General features: G+C 39.9%; 1 protein-coding gene across 12 annotated transcripts in view; it reads left to right on the plus strand.

Moving 5' to 3' along the window:
- The window catches only part of ACYP2 (acylphosphatase 2), a 172,334-nt gene that overhangs the window by 70,590 nt on the left and 81,896 nt on the right, over positions 1–19,848 (plus strand). For 6 of the 12 annotated variants that reach the window (XM_079792301.1, XM_079792297.1, XM_079792298.1 and 3 more), the window contains 2 exons: positions 8,575–8,591; positions 10,490–10,599. In XM_079792301.1, the coding sequence (XP_079648427.1) occupies positions 8,575–8,591; positions 10,490–10,599 (127 nt within the window). Of the gene's footprint in view, positions 1–3,518; positions 3,810–4,123; positions 4,280–8,574; positions 8,592–10,489; positions 10,600–19,848 lie in introns of those variants that run through there. The other 6 variants (XM_079792300.1, XM_079792306.1, XM_079792295.1 and 3 more) reach the window with 3 other exon arrangements.

Below are 19,848 nucleotides of genomic sequence, written 5' to 3' on the forward strand. Positions count from 1 at the left end.
AGCAATTTTCTGATAAATTATAATAAGATAAAAGCCTCTTCTGGGAAACCAGCTTACTTTCTCAGCTGACTAACAGCCTGATGTCTACTGATCTTGGATCCAGCTGAGTAATAATTATCTAACCATTTCTTTACTATAAAGGATCTCTTCCAAGAAGGAAGCATCGAGTTGGTTTGTTGAGGCCTCTTCAGTTGTGAAATTTAATAATTTTTATCCTGTTGAGTCCAGCTCTTTCCACATAATTAATGGTTACAAAAATATTTCAGGAATAGAAATACGTTGATGGATAAAGTAATTTTGGTTGTCCTTGAAATCAATTATACTTCAATATCAAATTTCTGAGACATCACTTTAGGAATCATTCCCAACTAACCCTTTGTGGTGATGATTTAGAGATTTACAGGTGATGCCTCCTCTGTTCCAATGTCATTGAGACCAGCAGTCGCCAACCTTTCGGACCTCACGGATCATCAGTGGTCCTCGGACCACCGGTTGGCGACCGCTGATTTAGACACAGAGACTGTATTGTCTGTACCTATTTCACCGTGGGGGGGATGCAGGAGGCAGCTAATAGATTTTCGCTCTCACATCAATGTGTCTCTCTCCACTCAATCTAAAAATCAATAAAAATATTTTAAAAGATCATATACTCATCTAGTGCCGGTAGTGGTATATTTATTTATTTATTTTTAAAATATATTTTATTGATTTTTTACAGAGAGGAAGGGAGAGAGATAGAGAGTTAGAAACATCCATCAACTGCCTCCTGCACACCCCCTACTGGGGATGTGCCCGCAACCAAGGTACATGCCCTTGATCGGAATCGAACCTGGGACCTTTCAGTCCGCAGGCTGACGCTCTATCCACTGAGCCAAACCGGTTTCGGCAGGTAGTGGTATATTTAAATTAGCACAGCCCTTTGAAAAACAATTTGGCCATATATATATCAAGAACAATACATACTTATATACTTTGATTTTTTTATTCTGACTTCTATTCTAAATAATTGAATAATATGGGAAGAAAGCAATATGAATATGAATGAATTTATGTATGAATATTTCCTTCACAGTACTTTTTTATGGTAGTGAAAAATTAGAAATAACCTGAGTGTATAACAATAGGGACTTGGTAGGTAAATTTATGATTATATTCACTTAGAGTACCATAAGGAAGGGTGGGGGAAGGTAAAAGAGGATAAAGGGGGGATAAATGAAGGCTTGACTTGGGGTGGTGAACACATAGTGCAATATACAGGTGATGTATTGTATAATTGTATGCCTGAAACTTAATTTTATTAACCAATGTCACCCCAATAAATTCAGTAAAAATAGAATATCATGAAACTACTAAACTATTCATTGGAAAGACTATAACATGGAAAAAGAAAGAATAAAAATTAAATTTATACTATGACTTTTAACTATTTAAAAATATATATGAAGAGCCCAGCAGGTGTGATCAGTGGTTGAGCGTCAACCTATGAACCAGGAGGTCACGGTTCGATTCCTGTCAGGCACGTACCCAGGTTGTGGGCTCGATCCCCGTTAGGGAGCGTGCAGAAGGCAGCCAATCAACGATTCTCATTCATCATTGATATTTTTATCTTCTATCTCGCTCTGCTTCTCCCTTCCTCTCTGAAATGAAAACAAAAGATAAATATACATATACATATATATGCATATGTAATATATGAAGAGAATACTAAAAATGATAAAGGTTGTGTTAAAGTTATAAAATTTTCCTTCTGTTATTTAAAATTAGCTTAAATATTAGTAACAGTTGCTTAAAATTTCTAAAGTATTCAAATCACATATTGTTGGCATTCCATGCTTAAATGGTACATAAAAATTTCTGTCTGCTGATGTACTGCTGTTGGCAGACACAGTACATTTTTTGGCTAAGCAATGTCAATTGTTGCTATAGCACTGCTAAAATTACAATAAAGCTACATAGTAATTGACAGTGGTACTCTGGGTAAATGTGGGGAGAAGTCAAAGATTAATTATGAAAAGGAAAATGTCAACCTTTCCAGTCAGTGACAGGATTAGTGATAGTGACAGGACCTCAATCCAGTTTGAGATCTTACTTCTTGGAAGGCACAGTACTAGTGGGAAAGACACGAAATAATTAGGGTGAAATCTGGTAAATACTTGCACAGGCCACGGAACAGGATAGGGGAAGATTTGGGAGTGTCAGGAGGTAGCCTACATAAAGTAGATCCGAGAGTAAATATTTTTTAAAAATAAGGTCAGTTTGTGTTCAGAGCAGAATGATTCAAAGTGTCTTGATTATAGGTTACCTATAACCTATAGGATGGGGTTAAGCAGGTAATCAGAGGTTAGTGAAGGCTGAAGCCTTTGATTTTGTTGGAATGTTAGAGAGACTTTGAAGATACGGTATTGGAAAGAATGAACTGGAAGGGAGATGAGAGGAAGACAAATGGTGAGGTCTCTGTAATAAACCAGGAACCTCATTACTTAAAATTACCTAAATTAGAACTTTCAGAATGTATTTTACTTTAAAAGGATTTAACCACATTCTAAACAAGTTTTAGATGACTTGTGGTGTTCTCTAATAGAACTGGCACATAATATCGAATCAGATTGCAGAGGATTATTTTAGCTCTATGGCCAGATGCAGAGACATATGTAAAGGTACGGAAGCCAACAAACATGTTGAGAAATGCAAATTCTCACGAGTGAAAGGATTTGGAATTCTACGTGGCAGCAGCTGATCAATAGCTGTATCCAGATTCTTTGGAGAGATGGGTTGCTTTAAATTAAGACTCCATATTAGCTCGCCAGGAAGTAAAATGTCCTAAGCATAAACTGCTTTAACCTAGACTCTCGATTCCAATAATTACAGGCTGTTTGTGATTAAGCCCCTAGGGCAGTGGTCGGCAAACTCATTAGTCAACAGAGCCAAATATCAACAGTACAACGATTGAAATTTCCTTTGAGAGACAAATTTTTTAAACTTAAACTTCTTCTAACGCCACTTCTTCAAAACAAGACTCGCCCAGGCCGTGGTATTTTGTGGAAGAGCCACACTCAAGGGGCCAAAGAGCCGCATGTGGCTCGCGAGCCGCAGTTTGCCGACCACGGCCCTAGGCAATTGGGATGTTGCTGAACAATAATCACAACTACAAACATGTTGTGACAGTGAACAGGAGGTAAGTTTTGTTTCCACTAACATACAAGAACTCAGATTTTAAAAAGCGTCCTGTCCCCAGAGACGCCCGATTTCCTGTAGAATCTGGATTCAGCCCGGAGCCTTTGACCCCGGGGAGCCGGTGGGGAGGAGGCAGACACCCTCTAAGAACTGGCTCACAATCCCGACAGGTTTGGCAGACGCTCACGTTTAATAAAAACTCACTAACCCAAGGCTCTGCGTCCCCGAATTAGCAGATCTTTCCTTTCACGGGCACTCGTGTTTGGGCGCCGAGCGACTGACGCCCGGGCCCAGCACCGGCCTGTGTTTACCCACGCGGGGGCGGGCGGGTCCCCGCAGCGGGAGGGGCGGCACCGGGCGCCGGCGAGCGGCCTCTGCGCTCCGGGGTCCCGCCGCCCTCGCTCCCGGGCCGCGGTCTCATTTGCCGCCGTCCTGCGCGTGACCCGGCGCGGGGTGCGCCGCGCGGCCCCATGTGCCCCCTCCTGCCGGCGGCCGCCGCAGTCGCCGCGCCCCGAACCCCGCTCCTGTCGCTCCGGCTCCTCCGCAGCGGGCTCGCCGCCATGTCTACCGGGGGGCCCCTCAAATCCGTGGACTACGAGGTGTTCGGGAGAGTGCAGGGTAGGGGAGCCCCTACTGTGGGAGACCAGGGAGGTGTTCGGAGAGCAAGGGGGAGGACTGAGAGAGGGGTTCCCCGTCCTGGGCCGGGACTTCCGCTGGGCCGTGACACAGCAGCCGCGATTGGGGCGGGGGGTGGGGGGCAGGGAGGAGGCGGCGAGACGCGCATGCGCTGGAGAGCGGGGCCGGGCGGGGTGAGGGGGGTGGTCTGGAAGCCCAAGGAGAGGGGTGCGGGGGGAGCGGGGGGTGGGGCGGGCCATCCTCTACTTTTGAATCTCCCCATTTTTGAGGAGCTCCATGTTCCCCCTCCCCAACTTGTGTTGCGTTGGGGGCTTTGAGATGAGGATCAGTGGCTGACCACCTGTGTTTTTAGAGCGTTTGTAACTGGCATGGTTTACAAAGCTCCTTATGTTTCATTGCAGTTACATAAGTTTGAGAGGGAAATTGATTAAGCTGTGCATGGAGTCTTGGATGTTCCACCAGCGCTCAGGTGAATGCTAATGGCACCCGTGCACGTGGATTGTGGCCGTCTGTTGGTTTCCCCGTGCTTTAGAAATGCACCAGTGTGTTTCTGACAGTGCTAGCTTGGTGTTAGGGGTGGCTTCTAATTCCTTTTCTCATCTTTGTTCCTATAGCGTTTCACGTATAGTTCTGTTCTACTTCTTGATTTTTACTTTAACCCATTTTGCTTTCCACTGCAGTTATTTATGGACTCATGTCTGTGTCTCTCCTTAGACAATAAGGACAGTCTTTTGAAGGTCAAGCTGGTGGCTTGTTTTCATACCCCCTACAGGCTGTGCTTGTGGTGGGGACTTCAGGAGTGTCTTAAATTAAAGTGCTTGGGATAGTTGACTTGGAGAAAAAAACCTTAGAGTGGTGGCCAGCTTTAACTGTTGGAAAGATGCCGTGGTGTGTGGCTCCAGGGGACAGACCCCGGATGGATGGAGAAAGGTTGAAATGAGGCAGAATTTTATTCCATATAAAGAAGGCCTTTCTAACCACTCAGGTGTTTAAAATCACTAAGGGCTGCTTTGTAAGGTGGTGACTCTATGACTGTCTGCATTCAAAATTGACACATGCAGTCAGATCCCAGCATGAAGGGGTACATTACAATAGGAAAACTTGATTTTGCATGAAAGGCTGACATCATATGATTTCTTGAATACCAGTATTTCTTGGTAGATTTAAAATAGTGTCTCCTTTGCAGTATTCACCTCAGTTTCTCACGGACACATCTTTCCACAGAGTGAGGTGCCGCTGCAGCTGATTGAGCCTCGGCTGAGCAGCAATGTCGCGCTCGAGTCTTTCATAACGGAAGGGGCTGATGTCTGTCCCAGTTTCCAGAGCAGTGTGTCTGTGAGAAACCTGTCCGTGTCAGAGCAGCTTCCTTGCTCTTTAGCAGAGGAGGTGGAAGCAAAGCAGAGAGACCACAAAAGCCCGTGGGAACATCTCCCACGCAGGCCGCGTCCCGTGAGCGCTCTGCTCCAGCCGGTGCCAATGGGCTGCAGAAAACCCGTCCCCACGTTCGCTTCTTGTTTCCTTTGTGGACCTCCTCCTGTTGCACAGTGTGCTTCAAACTAGGGCTCAGGACTCTCAGAAAGATTCTGGGAAAATTCCAAGTGGATTACGGAGCTTTGAATGCTAATTCCCGCGTGGTTCATTGCTTCACAAAGTTAATGGGCTGGAGGTCCTGACACCTCTTGCTGCGAATTCCTTCTAAGGCTTTAAAAATAGGGGTTGTGGTTGAGGGGCTGAATAAATAACACCTCTCTTCATTGTGTGAGCTATTGATTGACAAGTAAGACCAAGACTAAAGCAGAGCCCGGCTGGTGTGGCTCAGTGGGTGAGCATAGACCTATGAACCAGGAGGTCCAGGTTACATTCCCAGTCAGGGCACATGCCCAGGTTTCTGCCTCGATCCCTAGTAGGGGGCGTGCAGAAGGCAGCCGATCAATGACCCTCTCATCATCGATGTTTCTATCTCTTTCTCCCTCTCCCTTCCTCTCTGCAATCAATAAAAATATATATTTTAAAAAATAATAAAGCAGGGTTTGGGGATATGGTGTGTTTCTTGAGGGAAGTGCACCTCGTTGTAATCTGTGCTGCCAAAGTAGACACAGCCACCAGGCGCTGGCAGGCCTCCCTGTGGGCGGAGCAGGAGGCATGACCTCTGAGGGTAACTCACTCCCAGGAGAAGGGGGGACAGGAAGCACGTGGGCTGCGCAGGGCTCTACTTCCAAATGTACCCATCAGAGGAGGAATCAGAAACAGGGTAGAGAGGGTAGAGCGTGGCCAAGGGTGGCACATTGATGGATATTCCTCCTCAAAGAAGGAGCTATCACGAGGGCAAAGAAGCTTTCTCCTCCAGAAAGAAGTTATAAAATGGAGAGGGAGCACAACTTGTTTAGTCCTGGTTGCAGTGCTGCCAGATGATCTGGACTGCAGGGTGTTTGGTGTGGAGTGATAGGAAAAGCCAGGGAAGTGGTATGGTCCCCACCTGGAGAAGGACTGCTGTTCTCTCACAGGTAGAGGTGGGAAGGACTAACACCAGCAGGTCACTGGTTGAGGCTGGCAGGAAAGCTCTTTGACAGGAGCGTCCCCAGCCAAGGTTTTCCCCTTGTACTCTCCCTACTCCTGACTGTAGGGTGACTGTGATTTGCACTCCAGCAGCCCTCCCAAAGCCTAGAGGGAAAGGCCAAGGAAATCACAGGGGCCTTGGCCCTGACGTCCCCGAGGGATGGGGGATGTGGGGAATGGGGAATGAATGCTAAAGGGAAGTGTTGGGGAGGGGTTCCTTTTGGGGTGATGGGAATGTTCTGCAATTAGCTACTGGTGATGGTTGCAAAACTCTGTGAATCTACTAAATATCACTGTATATTTAGTATACGTTGAACACTTTAAAAGGGGGTATTTCATATTATATGAATTATATCTCAATTTTTTGAAAAGTCACACACACACAAAAAGGAAAGCAAAATACTCTCAGGTGCTGCTGGTGCTGCTGGTCCATGGGCCACTCTTGGAGCAGGAAAGAGCTGGACCAGATGTTTCCAATTTCTCTTTACTTCAGTTGCATGCACTTACTTTTCATGATGCTAAACCAGGGGTCCTCAAACTTTTTAAACAGGGGGCCAGTTCACTGTCCCTCAGACCGTTGGAGGGCCGGACTATAGTTTAAAAAAAACTATGAACAAATTCCTATGCACACTGCACATATCTTATTTTGAAGTAAAAAAACAAAATGGCAAAAACACCCGCATGTGGCCCCGGGCCGTAGTTTGAGGACGCCTGTGCTAAACTAACATCAGGCAGCACATCACTGTTGAGGAACTCAGAGGGGAATATGCACAGTTCAGTGGTGACCAAACCTTCAACCCTACGTGGACCTTCCAGGATCTTCTCACTCTTAGGGTAAACGACTGCACACTTGCCCCGTTACGCTGTTTTCTCTCCTGTTTTGTCTCTCTCTTCTAGATGGTCTGAAAATTTTCTTGAGTTTTCTGGCACTTTATTTTATATCTGCTAGCTAATGTCTTTCCTTCCATCTATATAACAGATTCCTTTTCAGATCAATTCCTCCACCTTTTATATGTAGCATTTAAAATATTTTTATAGCCCTACAAAAACTCCATTTGTGAGATTATCTTGTCTTTATTGCTTTACTACTCTTTTTCTTTACATTCTTTTGGTGCTACAATACACTATCATCAGGAAACAAATGATATCTCTTATTATAAGTCCACTTATAGAATTACGTAAAATTACCTAACCCACTGAATCCTTCTGTATTTTCTTAACCAGGCTCAATTGCTGTATATTGAAGCAATATCTTTGCCTGATTAATCCCCTGTGATTTCCCAAGTTTTTTCTTCTGATATTTTTTTCAAATGAGATATAATTTAAATTCAGTAACAGTCACCTCTTTTAAAAATAATTTTATTGATTTCAGAGAGGAAGGGAGAGGGAGAGAGAGCTAGAAACATCAATGATGAGAATCATTGATCAGCTGCCTTCTGCATGCCCCACATTGGGGATCGAGCCCTCAATCCAAGCATGTGCCCTGACTGGGAATCGAACCGTGACCTGGTTCATAGGGCAGCGCTCACCCACTGGCTGGGCTAACATTCACCTGGGCAGCGCTCACACAGGCTGGGCTAACATTCACCCTTTTTAGTGAACAGTTGCATGGGGTTTGAAACATGTAACCACCGCAGTTGAGATATACAGAGCGGTGTCATCATCCCCCAGAGTTCCCTGGTGCCCCTTTGCTCTCCTCTCTCCCCTCCCAGCCCTTGGCAACTGATGTTTCCTGTCCCTGTAGTTTGCCTTTTCCAGAATGTGGAATTAACATTAAAACAGGAACATTTTATTACATTTTAACTTGGATTTAGTCCTTGTCTTTAAAGAAGAAATTCTAAAAGCTGAGGATAGGTAAATGTAATGTTAAATATAATCAACTGACCTTGTAATAAGCCTTTGATTTTAGTTAGCATTTTAAAATAGACTAAATATACCGTTAGACATTTTATTATACTTTGAATGAAATATTAAAATGAAATGAAATATTCAGATTACTAATTTTTTTCCAAAAGTAATCTTCCCTTTATCTTTTTATTTCACCAGAAAATAAAATTTTACAACACATTTTGAATATATTCAGACATTAAAAATTTTGTTCATTTCATTTACTTACTATTGAATAAATAGATGAAAATTAAGTTAGGAAATATATGATTTTTTTTAAAGTAGACAAGCTGACTTTATTTTTATCTTTCTTTTATACAGGTGTCTGCTTCAGAATGGTAAGTCAATACAATCTGCTTTTGGTGTGTGTGGGGTACATTTTTTTCTCCCACAGTTATTTCTAATCACAAATATAAAGCAGCTTTCTACTTAGTGCTGGTCTATTGCTTATTTCCCATCCTTGACAGCAAATAAAAGTGTATTTTTATTTCTTCACATACAAATTACTGGTTGAGATTTTTATTAGAGCTGTCTTTACAAAGTAGTCTATTAAAAACACTACAGTGTTCTTAGCCTTTAGCTAATATTTTCTATGAATTTCAAAATACCTCTCTTGAGGTGGTTAAGTTAAACCTTTTGATTAGATATATTAATACAAAATATGGGATCTTCCACTTGTTCTGGATGGAAGAAACCCTCTACCCAAGGGCATGTGTCTCAAATTGCATAATGAAACATGCTCATGTTGCATAAGGTAGTGGTCCCCAGGTTTTTAGAAGTTAAAACTACTTGTTGCCTTTAAAAACTTGATTTTGTTCTCATACTCTTTTCCTAAAAGTTAAATGTGACTTGTATTTTCACTGACTTATCTGAGCTGGCAGACACTAGATTAGGTCTCTGTTCCTAACCTCTGAGTACTCTAACAGGTCCCACCTATACGTCTCCACATTTTGAGATAGTTGTATCCTCTACAGATCAGATTGTCTCCTTCTTCGTTATTACCTATGAGAGCTTGACTTATTTTCAGAACCAGCTCCTACATCAACCCTAGCTCTTACCATCTCGGTTTGTGTTGCTTCATATTGTTTGGAACGTAGAGAGAGATCGTGGTCACCCTGGCTTCCAAACAGAAGAACGTGTTTTTAAAAAGTTCTAGTTAGAATGGATCCACAAGAATTTTAGTATGATGTAGTTAAAATGACTCAAAATAAAAATTTTGCTAGGTTTTGCCCTGGCTGGTATGGCTTGGTTGGGCATCATCCAGTGCACCAAAAGGTTTGCAATTAGATTCCTGGTCAAGGCACAAGCCCAGGTTCCGGACTCGATCCCTAGTAGAGGGAGTGCAGGAGGCAGCCCATCGATGTTTTGCTCTTACATCGATATTTCTTTCTCTCCCTCTCCCTTCCTCTCTTTCTCTAAAAATAAATTTAAACAAAATTTAAAAAAATATTTCTAGGTTTTTATTTGCCAGTAGCATGTGAATTTGGAACCAAGAAAAGAACTTAAAAAAACACACAACCTATTAAGAATAATAGGAAGCCCTAGCTGGTTTGGCTCAGTGATAGAGCATCAGCCTGTGGACTGAAGGGTCCCGGGTTCGATTCTGGTCAAGGGCACAGGCCCAATTTTCGAGCTCGATCCCCAGAAGGGGGAGTGCAGGAGGCAGCTGGTCAATAATTCTCTCTCATCATTGCTGTTTCTGTATCTCCCTCTCCCTTCCTTTCTAAAATCAATACAAATATATTTAAAAAAAGAATAATAGGAAAAATAAATTTACCTAGAGAATTATAACATTTGTTATAATTCAGAAAACAACAGAATATTTTAATCCAGTACTTTTCTATTGCTTATAACTGAATATTTTCCCTTAGTGATTGAGAATTTTAGAGTGGTCATCATTTGAAACCCAGATTAACAATGTAATTTTGTGTTAGCTGATGCAAGGGAATGCAACTGAATTTTATGAATCCCCAAACACATCATAAAAACTGTGTTTTGAAGTAATTCCCAGGATCAGTTTATTTTCTCACAGCATGTTTGTCTTTACTGAAAGTGGAATTTAACAAAAATTCCCCTTAAGTGAAGTTTCTTATAAATAGAATTATATTTATTCTGTCAGTTGTACAATTTTAGGAAAAAATTATCAGCTTAGTGCTTTTTGAATGTTAGAATCAAGTGTTATGAATTCTGACTTTTGATGATGGACTTTCTTTCCCTTGTTTTCTCCTGAAACCAGTACACAGAAGGTGAGGCTAAGAAGATAGGAGTGGTTGGCTGGGTGAAGAATACCAACAAAGGCACTGTTACAGGTCAAGTGCAAGGCCCTGAGGAGAAAGTCAACTCCATGTAAGTAGCAAGACACATAATACACTCATGCAATCTATGAACTTATTTTAATGTTTCCTTGGATAATCGGAATATAGTATTGATGTACCAAATTCGGTTTGCAGATTATAACTAAACTAACATGCTCTTTTAGGCAGACCAACAAAGAAATTCTCAGAATTGGGAATGGAATTTCTGCATTTAGGAATGGATTTCCCATGTGAACAGGCTCTCAGATCATTGGCACCACTCTCCAATCTCTATGAATTGTGTTTTAATTCTCCTCTGACATGTGGGAAATATCCAGGGTCCACGTATCTCTCATCTGAAGTGGTTGTGATAGAAGCATATGCCTTAACTCTTTGCACTTGCTTGCTTTTTTCTCGATTCCTTTATTCTAATGCTAACCATGTCGAGTCACACTCGACATCCGAGTGCAAAAGGTTAAGATGCTTGAAGTTCTTCCCCCCCCCCTCACCAATATATTTTATTGATTTCAGAGAGGAAGAGAGAGGGAGAGAGAGATAGAAACATCAGTGATGAAAGAGAATCACTGATCAGCTGCCTCCTGCATGCCCCCTACTGTGTATCAAACCCACTCCTAGGCATGTGCCCTGACTGGAAATCGAACTATGACCTCCTGGTTCATAGGTCAACATTCAACCACTGAGCACACCAGCCAGGCTTGAAGTTCTTAAAGTAGCCTTCAAGGCAAAAAGATGATCATCTCCTCTTTATTGTTTAAATATCTTTTTAAAAATCTAATTGTGGAGCATTTGAGATCTTGCTCCCAGCATGTCATCAGTTTGGCTGAAATAAACACATAAAAATTCTTAAAAAAAAAAATCTAATTGTAATTTTATTTTTACTATCAGTGAAAGTATGTTTAATGCGCTCTACGGTTACCCTAATATGAGTCCTTGCCCACCAAAGGAGACCAAATTCGGAAATACAGGAAAAAGTGCCCTGTCATTTTCAAAGGCCTTATCTTTTCAGGTTTGTAAATTCTACTGCTGTCTGCAGTCTTTGTAAAGAAAAAAATTAATAAATAAATAGCTAACATTTATTGAGCATATGCAGTATGTTAGGCAGTATGCTAAACACTTTACATAGATTATCTTATGTAATTTTACAAGGATCTTATGAGGGAGGTGCTAATTAATACCCAATTTATTTTCTTTCACTGTTTGCAATTTATCTTTGTTTTCACTGCTTAATATTTTCAGATTTAAAAAGCAATGCTCTTTTGTTTATTGTAATAGGTGAAATAGTAAGATACAGAGAGTATAAAAGCAAAGCTGGTAATCTGCCCCTTCCCCTCTGCTTCCTTCCCTTTGGGTAACCTGTGCCAACTTTCCGAAGCTTTCACTTTCATTTAAAAGTATTTAAGCCTGGCCAGTGTTGCTCCGTGGTCAGAGTGTTAGCCCGTGCACCAAAGGGTCTCGGGTTCGATTCCTGGTCAAGGGCATGTACCTGGGTTGCAGGTTTGATCCCCAGCCCCAATCAGGGCTTGTGTGGGAGGCAACCAGTCGATGTGTCTCTCTCACATTGATATTTCTTTCTCTCTCTCTCCCACACCCTCCCTCCCTTCCATTCTCTCTAAAAATCAATGGAAAAAATATCCTCAGGTGAGGATTAAGCACAAAAAAAGTATTTAAGCATACATTTATAATTAGGGTTTTGCTTGCTTTTGCTGAAATAGAATACTTAATGCATATTTTTCTGTAATTAGTTTTGTCGTTTGATGGACATTCATCAGTAAATTTATAACTACCAACTCCTTATTTTTCTAATTTCTTTATTTATAGGTACTTATTTGTGCTTGTGTGTAAAACTGCACCCCAACTTGAAAAGTGGGGTACAAAAATGCAATTTTATTAAATGTTAATGGAAAACAATATTTTTGGGAAGGATTGTCACAACATGCACAAAGATTGTAAGACTTATAGGATTTAATATTGTATAGGACTAATAGTTCACTGCACAAGGAAATGCCAGATGACTAGGAGGGAGATTGAGGATGGGGACTCTGTGGAGGAGGGACACTCATGCCAATTATGTTATATCCTAATCCATGTTGTAGCAGGTTTCTGATTAATATCAGTGCAATGGTATTACACATTCTGCTCATTTTTTCTTCCCACCCTTGCCCCTCCCCCCTCACACTACCAGTAATCTGTGCTAGCAACCTGGTGCATTTCCTTCTGTATTTGCTCCATGTTCACCTTTCATGCACACGCGTCGCATACACACACACACACACACACACACACACACACACACACACATTGGGCGGCACATACTTTTGGGTTGTGATCAATGTTTGTTTTTTAAAAATGGGATTATTGTATATGCACTTCTCTATATCTCACTTTTATCATTAAAAAATACACCCAGAGCCGAAACCGGTTTGGCTCAGTGGATAGAGCGTCGGCCTGCGGACTGAAGAGTCCCAGGTTCGATTATGGTCAAGGGCATGTACCTTGGTTGCGGGCACATCCCCAGTGGGAGGTGTGCAAGAGGCAGCTGATCGATGTTTCTCTCTCATCGATGTTTCTAACTCTCTATTCCTCTCTGTAAAAAATCAATAAAATATATTTTAAAAAAATACACCCAGAAAAATTTATCCAAGTCAAATGTATAGCTCTAATGTATTCTTTTTAATAGCTGCTTATTATTCTACAGTATAAATGTACCGTTATTTATTACCTTATTGTTGGGAACTCATCTTGTTTCCTCGTGTTTTTTTGTTTTTGTTTTGGCCATAAGAGCAATACTATAATAAACATTTTCTTGGTGATTTTATTTTTATGGGATAGATTCCCAGGAGTGTGATTTGTTGGTTGAAGTGTCTGTGTGCTATTAATTTAAAAATATTTGTTAGACTGCTTTCAAAACAGTTCTAAACAAATTACATTATTTTTCTCTTTATCCTGTCAGCAATTTTTCTTTTATCTGATTGGGGATAGAGTAATATATGACTTTTTACTATTATTTGCATTTTTAACTTTTATAAACTCAGATATGGCTCTCTTTTCTTTCTGGTTAACAAACAGACTGTAGAAGTTGTTTCCTAGGTTTCCTTCTAACTTTTTGATGCTTTATTTATTACATTGCTTATTTACTCCATCTGGAATTTGTTTTTATTTTATGAGATTGGGGACTGACTATATTCTACCAGATGGATAGCCAGTTGTGCCAGCACCGTTTATTAAATAATCACTCTTTCTCATTGAATTGAAATACGTTTTTGTCATATATATTAAAATCTCATATCAACTGGGTTTTATTTCTGGATTCTCTGTTCTACTGATTATATGCCTAGAGTAATGTTCCATATTGATTTAATTAAAGTGGCTTTCTAGTATATCTTCTTTCTTTTTCATTCATTTATTTGTTTTACTGGGTATTTTCTCTCTAAACTTTAAGATATTTTTATCCATTTAATTGGAATTACATTTGTGTTATTGAAAACTTACCTGATTGTCTTATAAATATGCTTTTTAAAATAAACTTTATTTTTAGAAGTTTAGATTTACAGAAAAATGGTGAAGATAGAACAGTTTCCATTTATTCTCTACCCAGTTTTCCCTATTAACATTTTACATTAGTATGATGTATGTTACAGTTAATCCATATTGATGCATTAGTATTAACTACTATCCATACATAGTTCATTCATACTTCCTCAGCATTTACCTAATGTTCCTTTTCTCTTTTAGGAACTCAAATTTAACTTGCTTTTTAATTCTACATTTTTATGATATTAAGAAGCTTGATATTAAATTATCCCATCTAAGAAGATAGATGTCTTTTCATTTGCTCAGATTTTTATTTTATTTATTTACTTTTTAAAATATATTTTTATTGATTTCAGAGAGGAAGGGAGAGGGAGAAAGAGAGGTAGAAACAATGATGAGAATCATTGATCGGCTGCCTCCTGCACGCCCCCTAATGGGGATCGAGCCCGCAACTCAGACATGTGCCCTTGACTGGAATCAAACCTAGGACCCCTTCAGTCCACAGGCTGACGCTCTATCCACTGAGCCAAACCAGCTAGGGCTGCTCAGATTTTTAAATTTACCCTTCAATATGATTTTATAGTTGTCATCATATGCTCTTCTTGCTGAGTTTCTTCCTAAGCTAGGTATGTGCCTTGATTAGGAATCCAACGTGCAACCTCTTTTGGTATACTGGACAGTGCTCCAACCAACTGAGCCACCTGGCCAGGGCTCTCGCATCCTTTAAGTCCATTTATCTCCCTATTTATTTAGGTGCTACAGTTGTGTATTTTAATTATATATTTTAAACCTGACAAGACATTAATATTTTTTAAAATAAATATTTTTTGAAGCGGGGGACTTGGCATATATTTGACATTTTTGTTGCTTTTTTTTCCTTTCTAATTCTTTGGTCTTCTGTGTAGGAATATTTTCATTCTGCTAAAATATGTTCTTAAAGTATTTTATTTAATATGGGCCTGCTGGTGATGTGTAATCTCAGTTTTTGTTAGTTCTACATGTTTTTATTTTACTTTCATTCTTGAAAAATATCTGCTTTGCTGTGTATAGAATTCTAACATGGTAGGTTTTGTTTTTTCTTCAGTATTCTATGGATATACCATTTAGTGTTCTATCTCTCATTGTGTTGTCTTAAAGTTGGCTGTCAGTTTTACATGTTGCTTCTTTAAAGTAACTTAGCTACATTTAGGATGGCAACAATAATAAAATTGCCGTTTACAATTTGCAATAATAAATATAACATTAGGTCTGTCCGTTGGTTTAGGTTTGTTTTCTCTGGTAATGTTTAGTTCTCACAATACAGATGCCGAGAAGGCATGAGGTCGGGGTTCATCCAGGGCTGGTATTGCCAACTGCAAAGAGCAGAGGTGAGAGAGCAGGGACTTGAGGGTATTTACAAGGGTGTGACTCTCATGATGAATTTTGGAATTTTGTTTGGACAAGAAGAGAAATGAACTGGGAGTAAATGGTTGGGCAGTGAGAAATGGTTGCCTTAGTGGATTTTGGGTCTAACCATCTGTCACCGCTCTCGGGCACTGTTTCATTGCACTGGTTCTGGAATCGGTGGAGTCCGCTCAGGAAGGAAGGGCTGGAGGGGCGGGTGTGGAACATCCCTGATGTCTCTTGCTCCACTGTGACTGAGGGTCCAGTGTGGATGGGGTCTTTCCCAGACTCCCCCACCCCCATCCCCACCCCCACCCCCATCCCCACCCCAACCCCGTGTCCATTGGGTCTGTCAGTGGACTTCACCTGAGCATTGCCAAGTGGAAATTCTTCCTGAAAGATAATGAAAACTTTTCATATTTTGGTGTTGTCGTGACTCTCTCTTACAGCTTTTTATTATGGGATGTTCAAATATATACATGACTAGGGAGAACAGGACAATGGACCCCAGGTGTCTATTACCTAGTTTCAGTAATATTTAATTTCTGACTTTCTTGTTTCCCATATTCCCCCAACTTTGTTGTTGTTATTGTTTGATTATTTAAAGCAAATTTTCTGTATCATATTATTCATCTGTAAGTTAGCTTGAATAAAATGAAACTACCAATATTTGACAACATTCTTACCTATAAAATGTCAATTTCAGGTTGTTTAATATTTTCCTATGTTTTTCTAACAGAAGCACTATGAACCTATTAAATATATTTTTCTAAACCCCACAGCAGATCTATCTCCAAATGTCCAAGTGCATCCCATATCAGTGACCCTTTCTCTGGCAGCTTGTCTTCCTCATAGTCTTGGTTTAAGCCTGTTCCACACCAGGAGTGGGTTCCTGTCTTCTCAATCATACGTTTTCATCTTTCTTGATTTAATCCCTTGTTTTATTGAAACATAATTCTCTATAAACTTCCCAAGGAAAAGTGCATGAGAGAACAAAAAAATTTTGTCTTATTGCCTACCTTTATTTGCCCTCATATTTGATTGTTTGTTATAAAAATCTATGCCAAAAATAATCTCCCATTCAGAATTTTAAAGGCATAGCTCCATAACTTCTTGTGTTGCTATTGAGAGATTTGATATCATTCCCACACAAAGGAGTGAGAGTTACGCCTGTTTATTCCTTTCTGAAAGTTTTTTAAGATGTTCATTTTATCCCTATTTCTGCATTTCCACAATCCGCTGTCCATGTTTTAATTTCACTTTAAATGCTGTGGGGCTCTTGGAAGAAGAGAGTTGTCCTTTTTTTTTTTTTTTTTTTTTTGACAATTTTCTTTCCCTCTCTCTTCTTGGGTCTCCTCTTTTGAAACTTCTATATGGATCTGATCCTCTAATTTTCAACTTTTCTCACTAGTTTCCAAACTATTATCTGGGAAACAGCCCTAACTTTGTCTTCCATTCTCCCCTATTAATTTTTTTCTTTCTATTGCTATATTTTAATTTTTCTACTTTATAGCATCTTGTTTTTTTCCATATCTCTCTGAGGATACTGTGTGTGCGTTTCTTTTTGAAGTTATCTTCTGCTTTTTGCATTGTTTCTGTTTCCTCTAACTTCCTTTTCTTTTACCTCTCCTTGCCTTTTCTTTGTTTTCTGTTTTGCTCCTCTCTTTCATACTGCAGACTTTCCTTACAGTCATATTTTCAGCAACTTACTCATGAATATGAGCAGACAGCCAAGAATAAACAGACTTTTAAGGAAATTTTCCAACATGTAATTGTAGACTTGTTGGCTCGAGGAATAGTGGTGACTGATGGAGAGTTGGCCTTCTTGTTGGGGAACCTCCAAATGTTAAATTAATAGGTCTTGTTGTCTGCAGTCCCTTTTCCCTTCAAAGCCTGAGTCTTCTGTGGGTTCCAATTGTTTTTTTGCTTCTGCAGCCACTTTGGCTATAACGTCCTTTGTTTTTCTGTGTTGTTGATTCCTCCTCCATCTGTTTTCCTTCTGATTTGTTGAAATATCTTTTTCAGGTTATAGTTTTGTATCAACTAGGAATATTTTCAGCTGTAAGTTAATAGAAAACCAGACTTAAAATGGATAAAACAAGTTAAGGGTTCTTTTTTCTCAGTAACAAGAAGTCTGGGGGTAGGTGGTGACTGGCCTTTGGCTCAGTAGCTCAGTGATATGAGGACCAACCTCTGGTTCTCTTGGCCTTTTCCTCCTGGTCAGGAATGGAGAAGTGCAGCAGCACATAGCATCCACAGTCAAGGCAGGAGAAGGCAGGAAGGGGTAAGGATTGTGCTGTGTTCCCTGAACTTGGTTGACATCAGTATGTGGACAGTGTTTGAAGCCATGTACATGGCTGGGTTTTTGCAGGGAGAGCTCATGTGATGACAGGCAAGCAGGAACCCGACACCAGAAAATGTAAATCAAACGTTTTATCATGTTTTAGCAAACATGATAAAATGCCATTACAATGAAAAATATTTAGATTTTAAAGAATGAATCTATTCCTCTAGCATCTACTATGTGCAGTACAGTGTTTAAGGTACTGAATTCTCAAAAAATCAAGCCACAGTAAGAGAAGTTATGGAAATAGGTTGTAAGGTCAGACTAAATATGGTGCATTTATAAGCTATATGAATATTGCCTTATTTTCTGCTAGTTACTAAAATCCTTTCTTAATTTTTTTATTATGTTTTAGAATGCTATGACAATAAGTCACAGAAATCAAAGTTAAATTGCCTTTAAAAGTACAGGTGTGATTTCTTCCCAAGTTATTGAAATGTGGAATTCAACAGGGATCAACATTTAGAGGCAGCCTGGCTATGATTATAACATTCCTGCTTTGTTTTTGCTAAGAGGCCAGCAGCATCCAAGAACGCACTGCAGGGTGTGTGTGTGTGTGTGTGTGTGTGTGTGTGTGTGTGTGTGTGTCTTTTCCCCGTCTGTGTTTTATTTTCTCAGAAACAATGACTGATGGCTTTCTTTAGCAATTTGCATTATATGTTTTGAATTGTAGAGGTAGATTCTGCCAACATTTTTGATGCATAGAAACCATTTTGAATTTATTGTTTTATTAAACCTATTTTTTTCTAAAATCAAACAAAAAATATTTTCTGTTTCTTGGCAATCATTTTAAATTAATGTGTAGAGTTATGACACTGAGCATAAACCTTTGACTAAATCTACACAAAATATATTTTTCTTGAAGACTAAATAGTAATTTTGAAAAACAAAAAACAAAAAAACCCACAACAAAAACAACCAAAAAATCCCCCCACAAAACTGAAAACATTTGAATTTGGAGACACTGAGCCACATTCTAAAAGTCAAATTACTTCTTGGTTGCTACATATTTTTCAAAGTATATGTCATGCATCTGTACTCTGCACTTCAAAGCATCATTCACAGACTCGGGTATGTATAAAAGAGGATGATAAAATATGTCATAATACAAGGAATGCTCGGCGGCACTGTGGATATTTAGGCTGGAAAAAAGAATACTTGAGGGAATAACGATAGTTTACTTCTGAAGGGTAGATGTTCCCTGTTGTTCCAGAGGTGATCATTTTGGTTGTGGCCATGAGTGAATTCACTTATTTCACCTGATAAAGAATGTTCTTGTAAAGACACCTAATGTATCTAATGGTGGAATTTTATCAGTAACTAGGAGTCTGTATCAGGGGTTGGCAAACTACAACCTTGAGCCAGATCTGGCCCATTGCCAGTTTTGTAAATGAGGGTTTACACAGCCACACCCACTCATTCATATTTTGTCTGCTGTTCCTTTTGTGTTACCACCAGGAGTTGGGTAGTTGCAACCGAGACTGGATGGCTACAAAGCCTAAAATGTTTACTATCTGGCCCTTTACAGAAAAAGTTTGCTGACCCCTAGTGTAGATTTCAGACAAGTCAACCCCTTGGGTTTACAGAGCTGTAACTCATTGGATGATGGTGAATTAGCATAGGTGACTTCTAAGATCCTGTCCAACTAAGATTCTGTGGTTCTATACAGAGTCAACAATATACATGTAGTTAAGATGTGTTCACAGCTTAAGAGCTGGAAGTAGAATAGAGTCACCAATATAATTGTATTTATGTCTTCCACAGATATTTAGCATTTGTGTGAAATGTGAAATTTTAACAGCATTCTGCTTTAACTATGAAATGCCATTGTTTATCTTTTTAAAAAATTTATCTTTATTGTTGAAAGTATTACAGATGTCTCTTTTTTTTACCCCATGGACTCCCTCCCCCCAAGTCCCACCCCTCCCCAGCTGTTTCACCATTTCCAGCTGTTACACTAGTGGATTGGAATGAAGCAATGGATTTTGTGAACAATTCAGTAGTGTCAGATTCAAAGTTATT

Source organism: Cnephaeus nilssonii (assembly GCF_951640355.1).
Source record: "Cnephaeus nilssonii genome assembly, chromosome: 15".
NCBI classification, from domain to species: Eukaryota; Metazoa; Chordata; class Mammalia; order Chiroptera; family Vespertilionidae; genus Cnephaeus; species Cnephaeus nilssonii.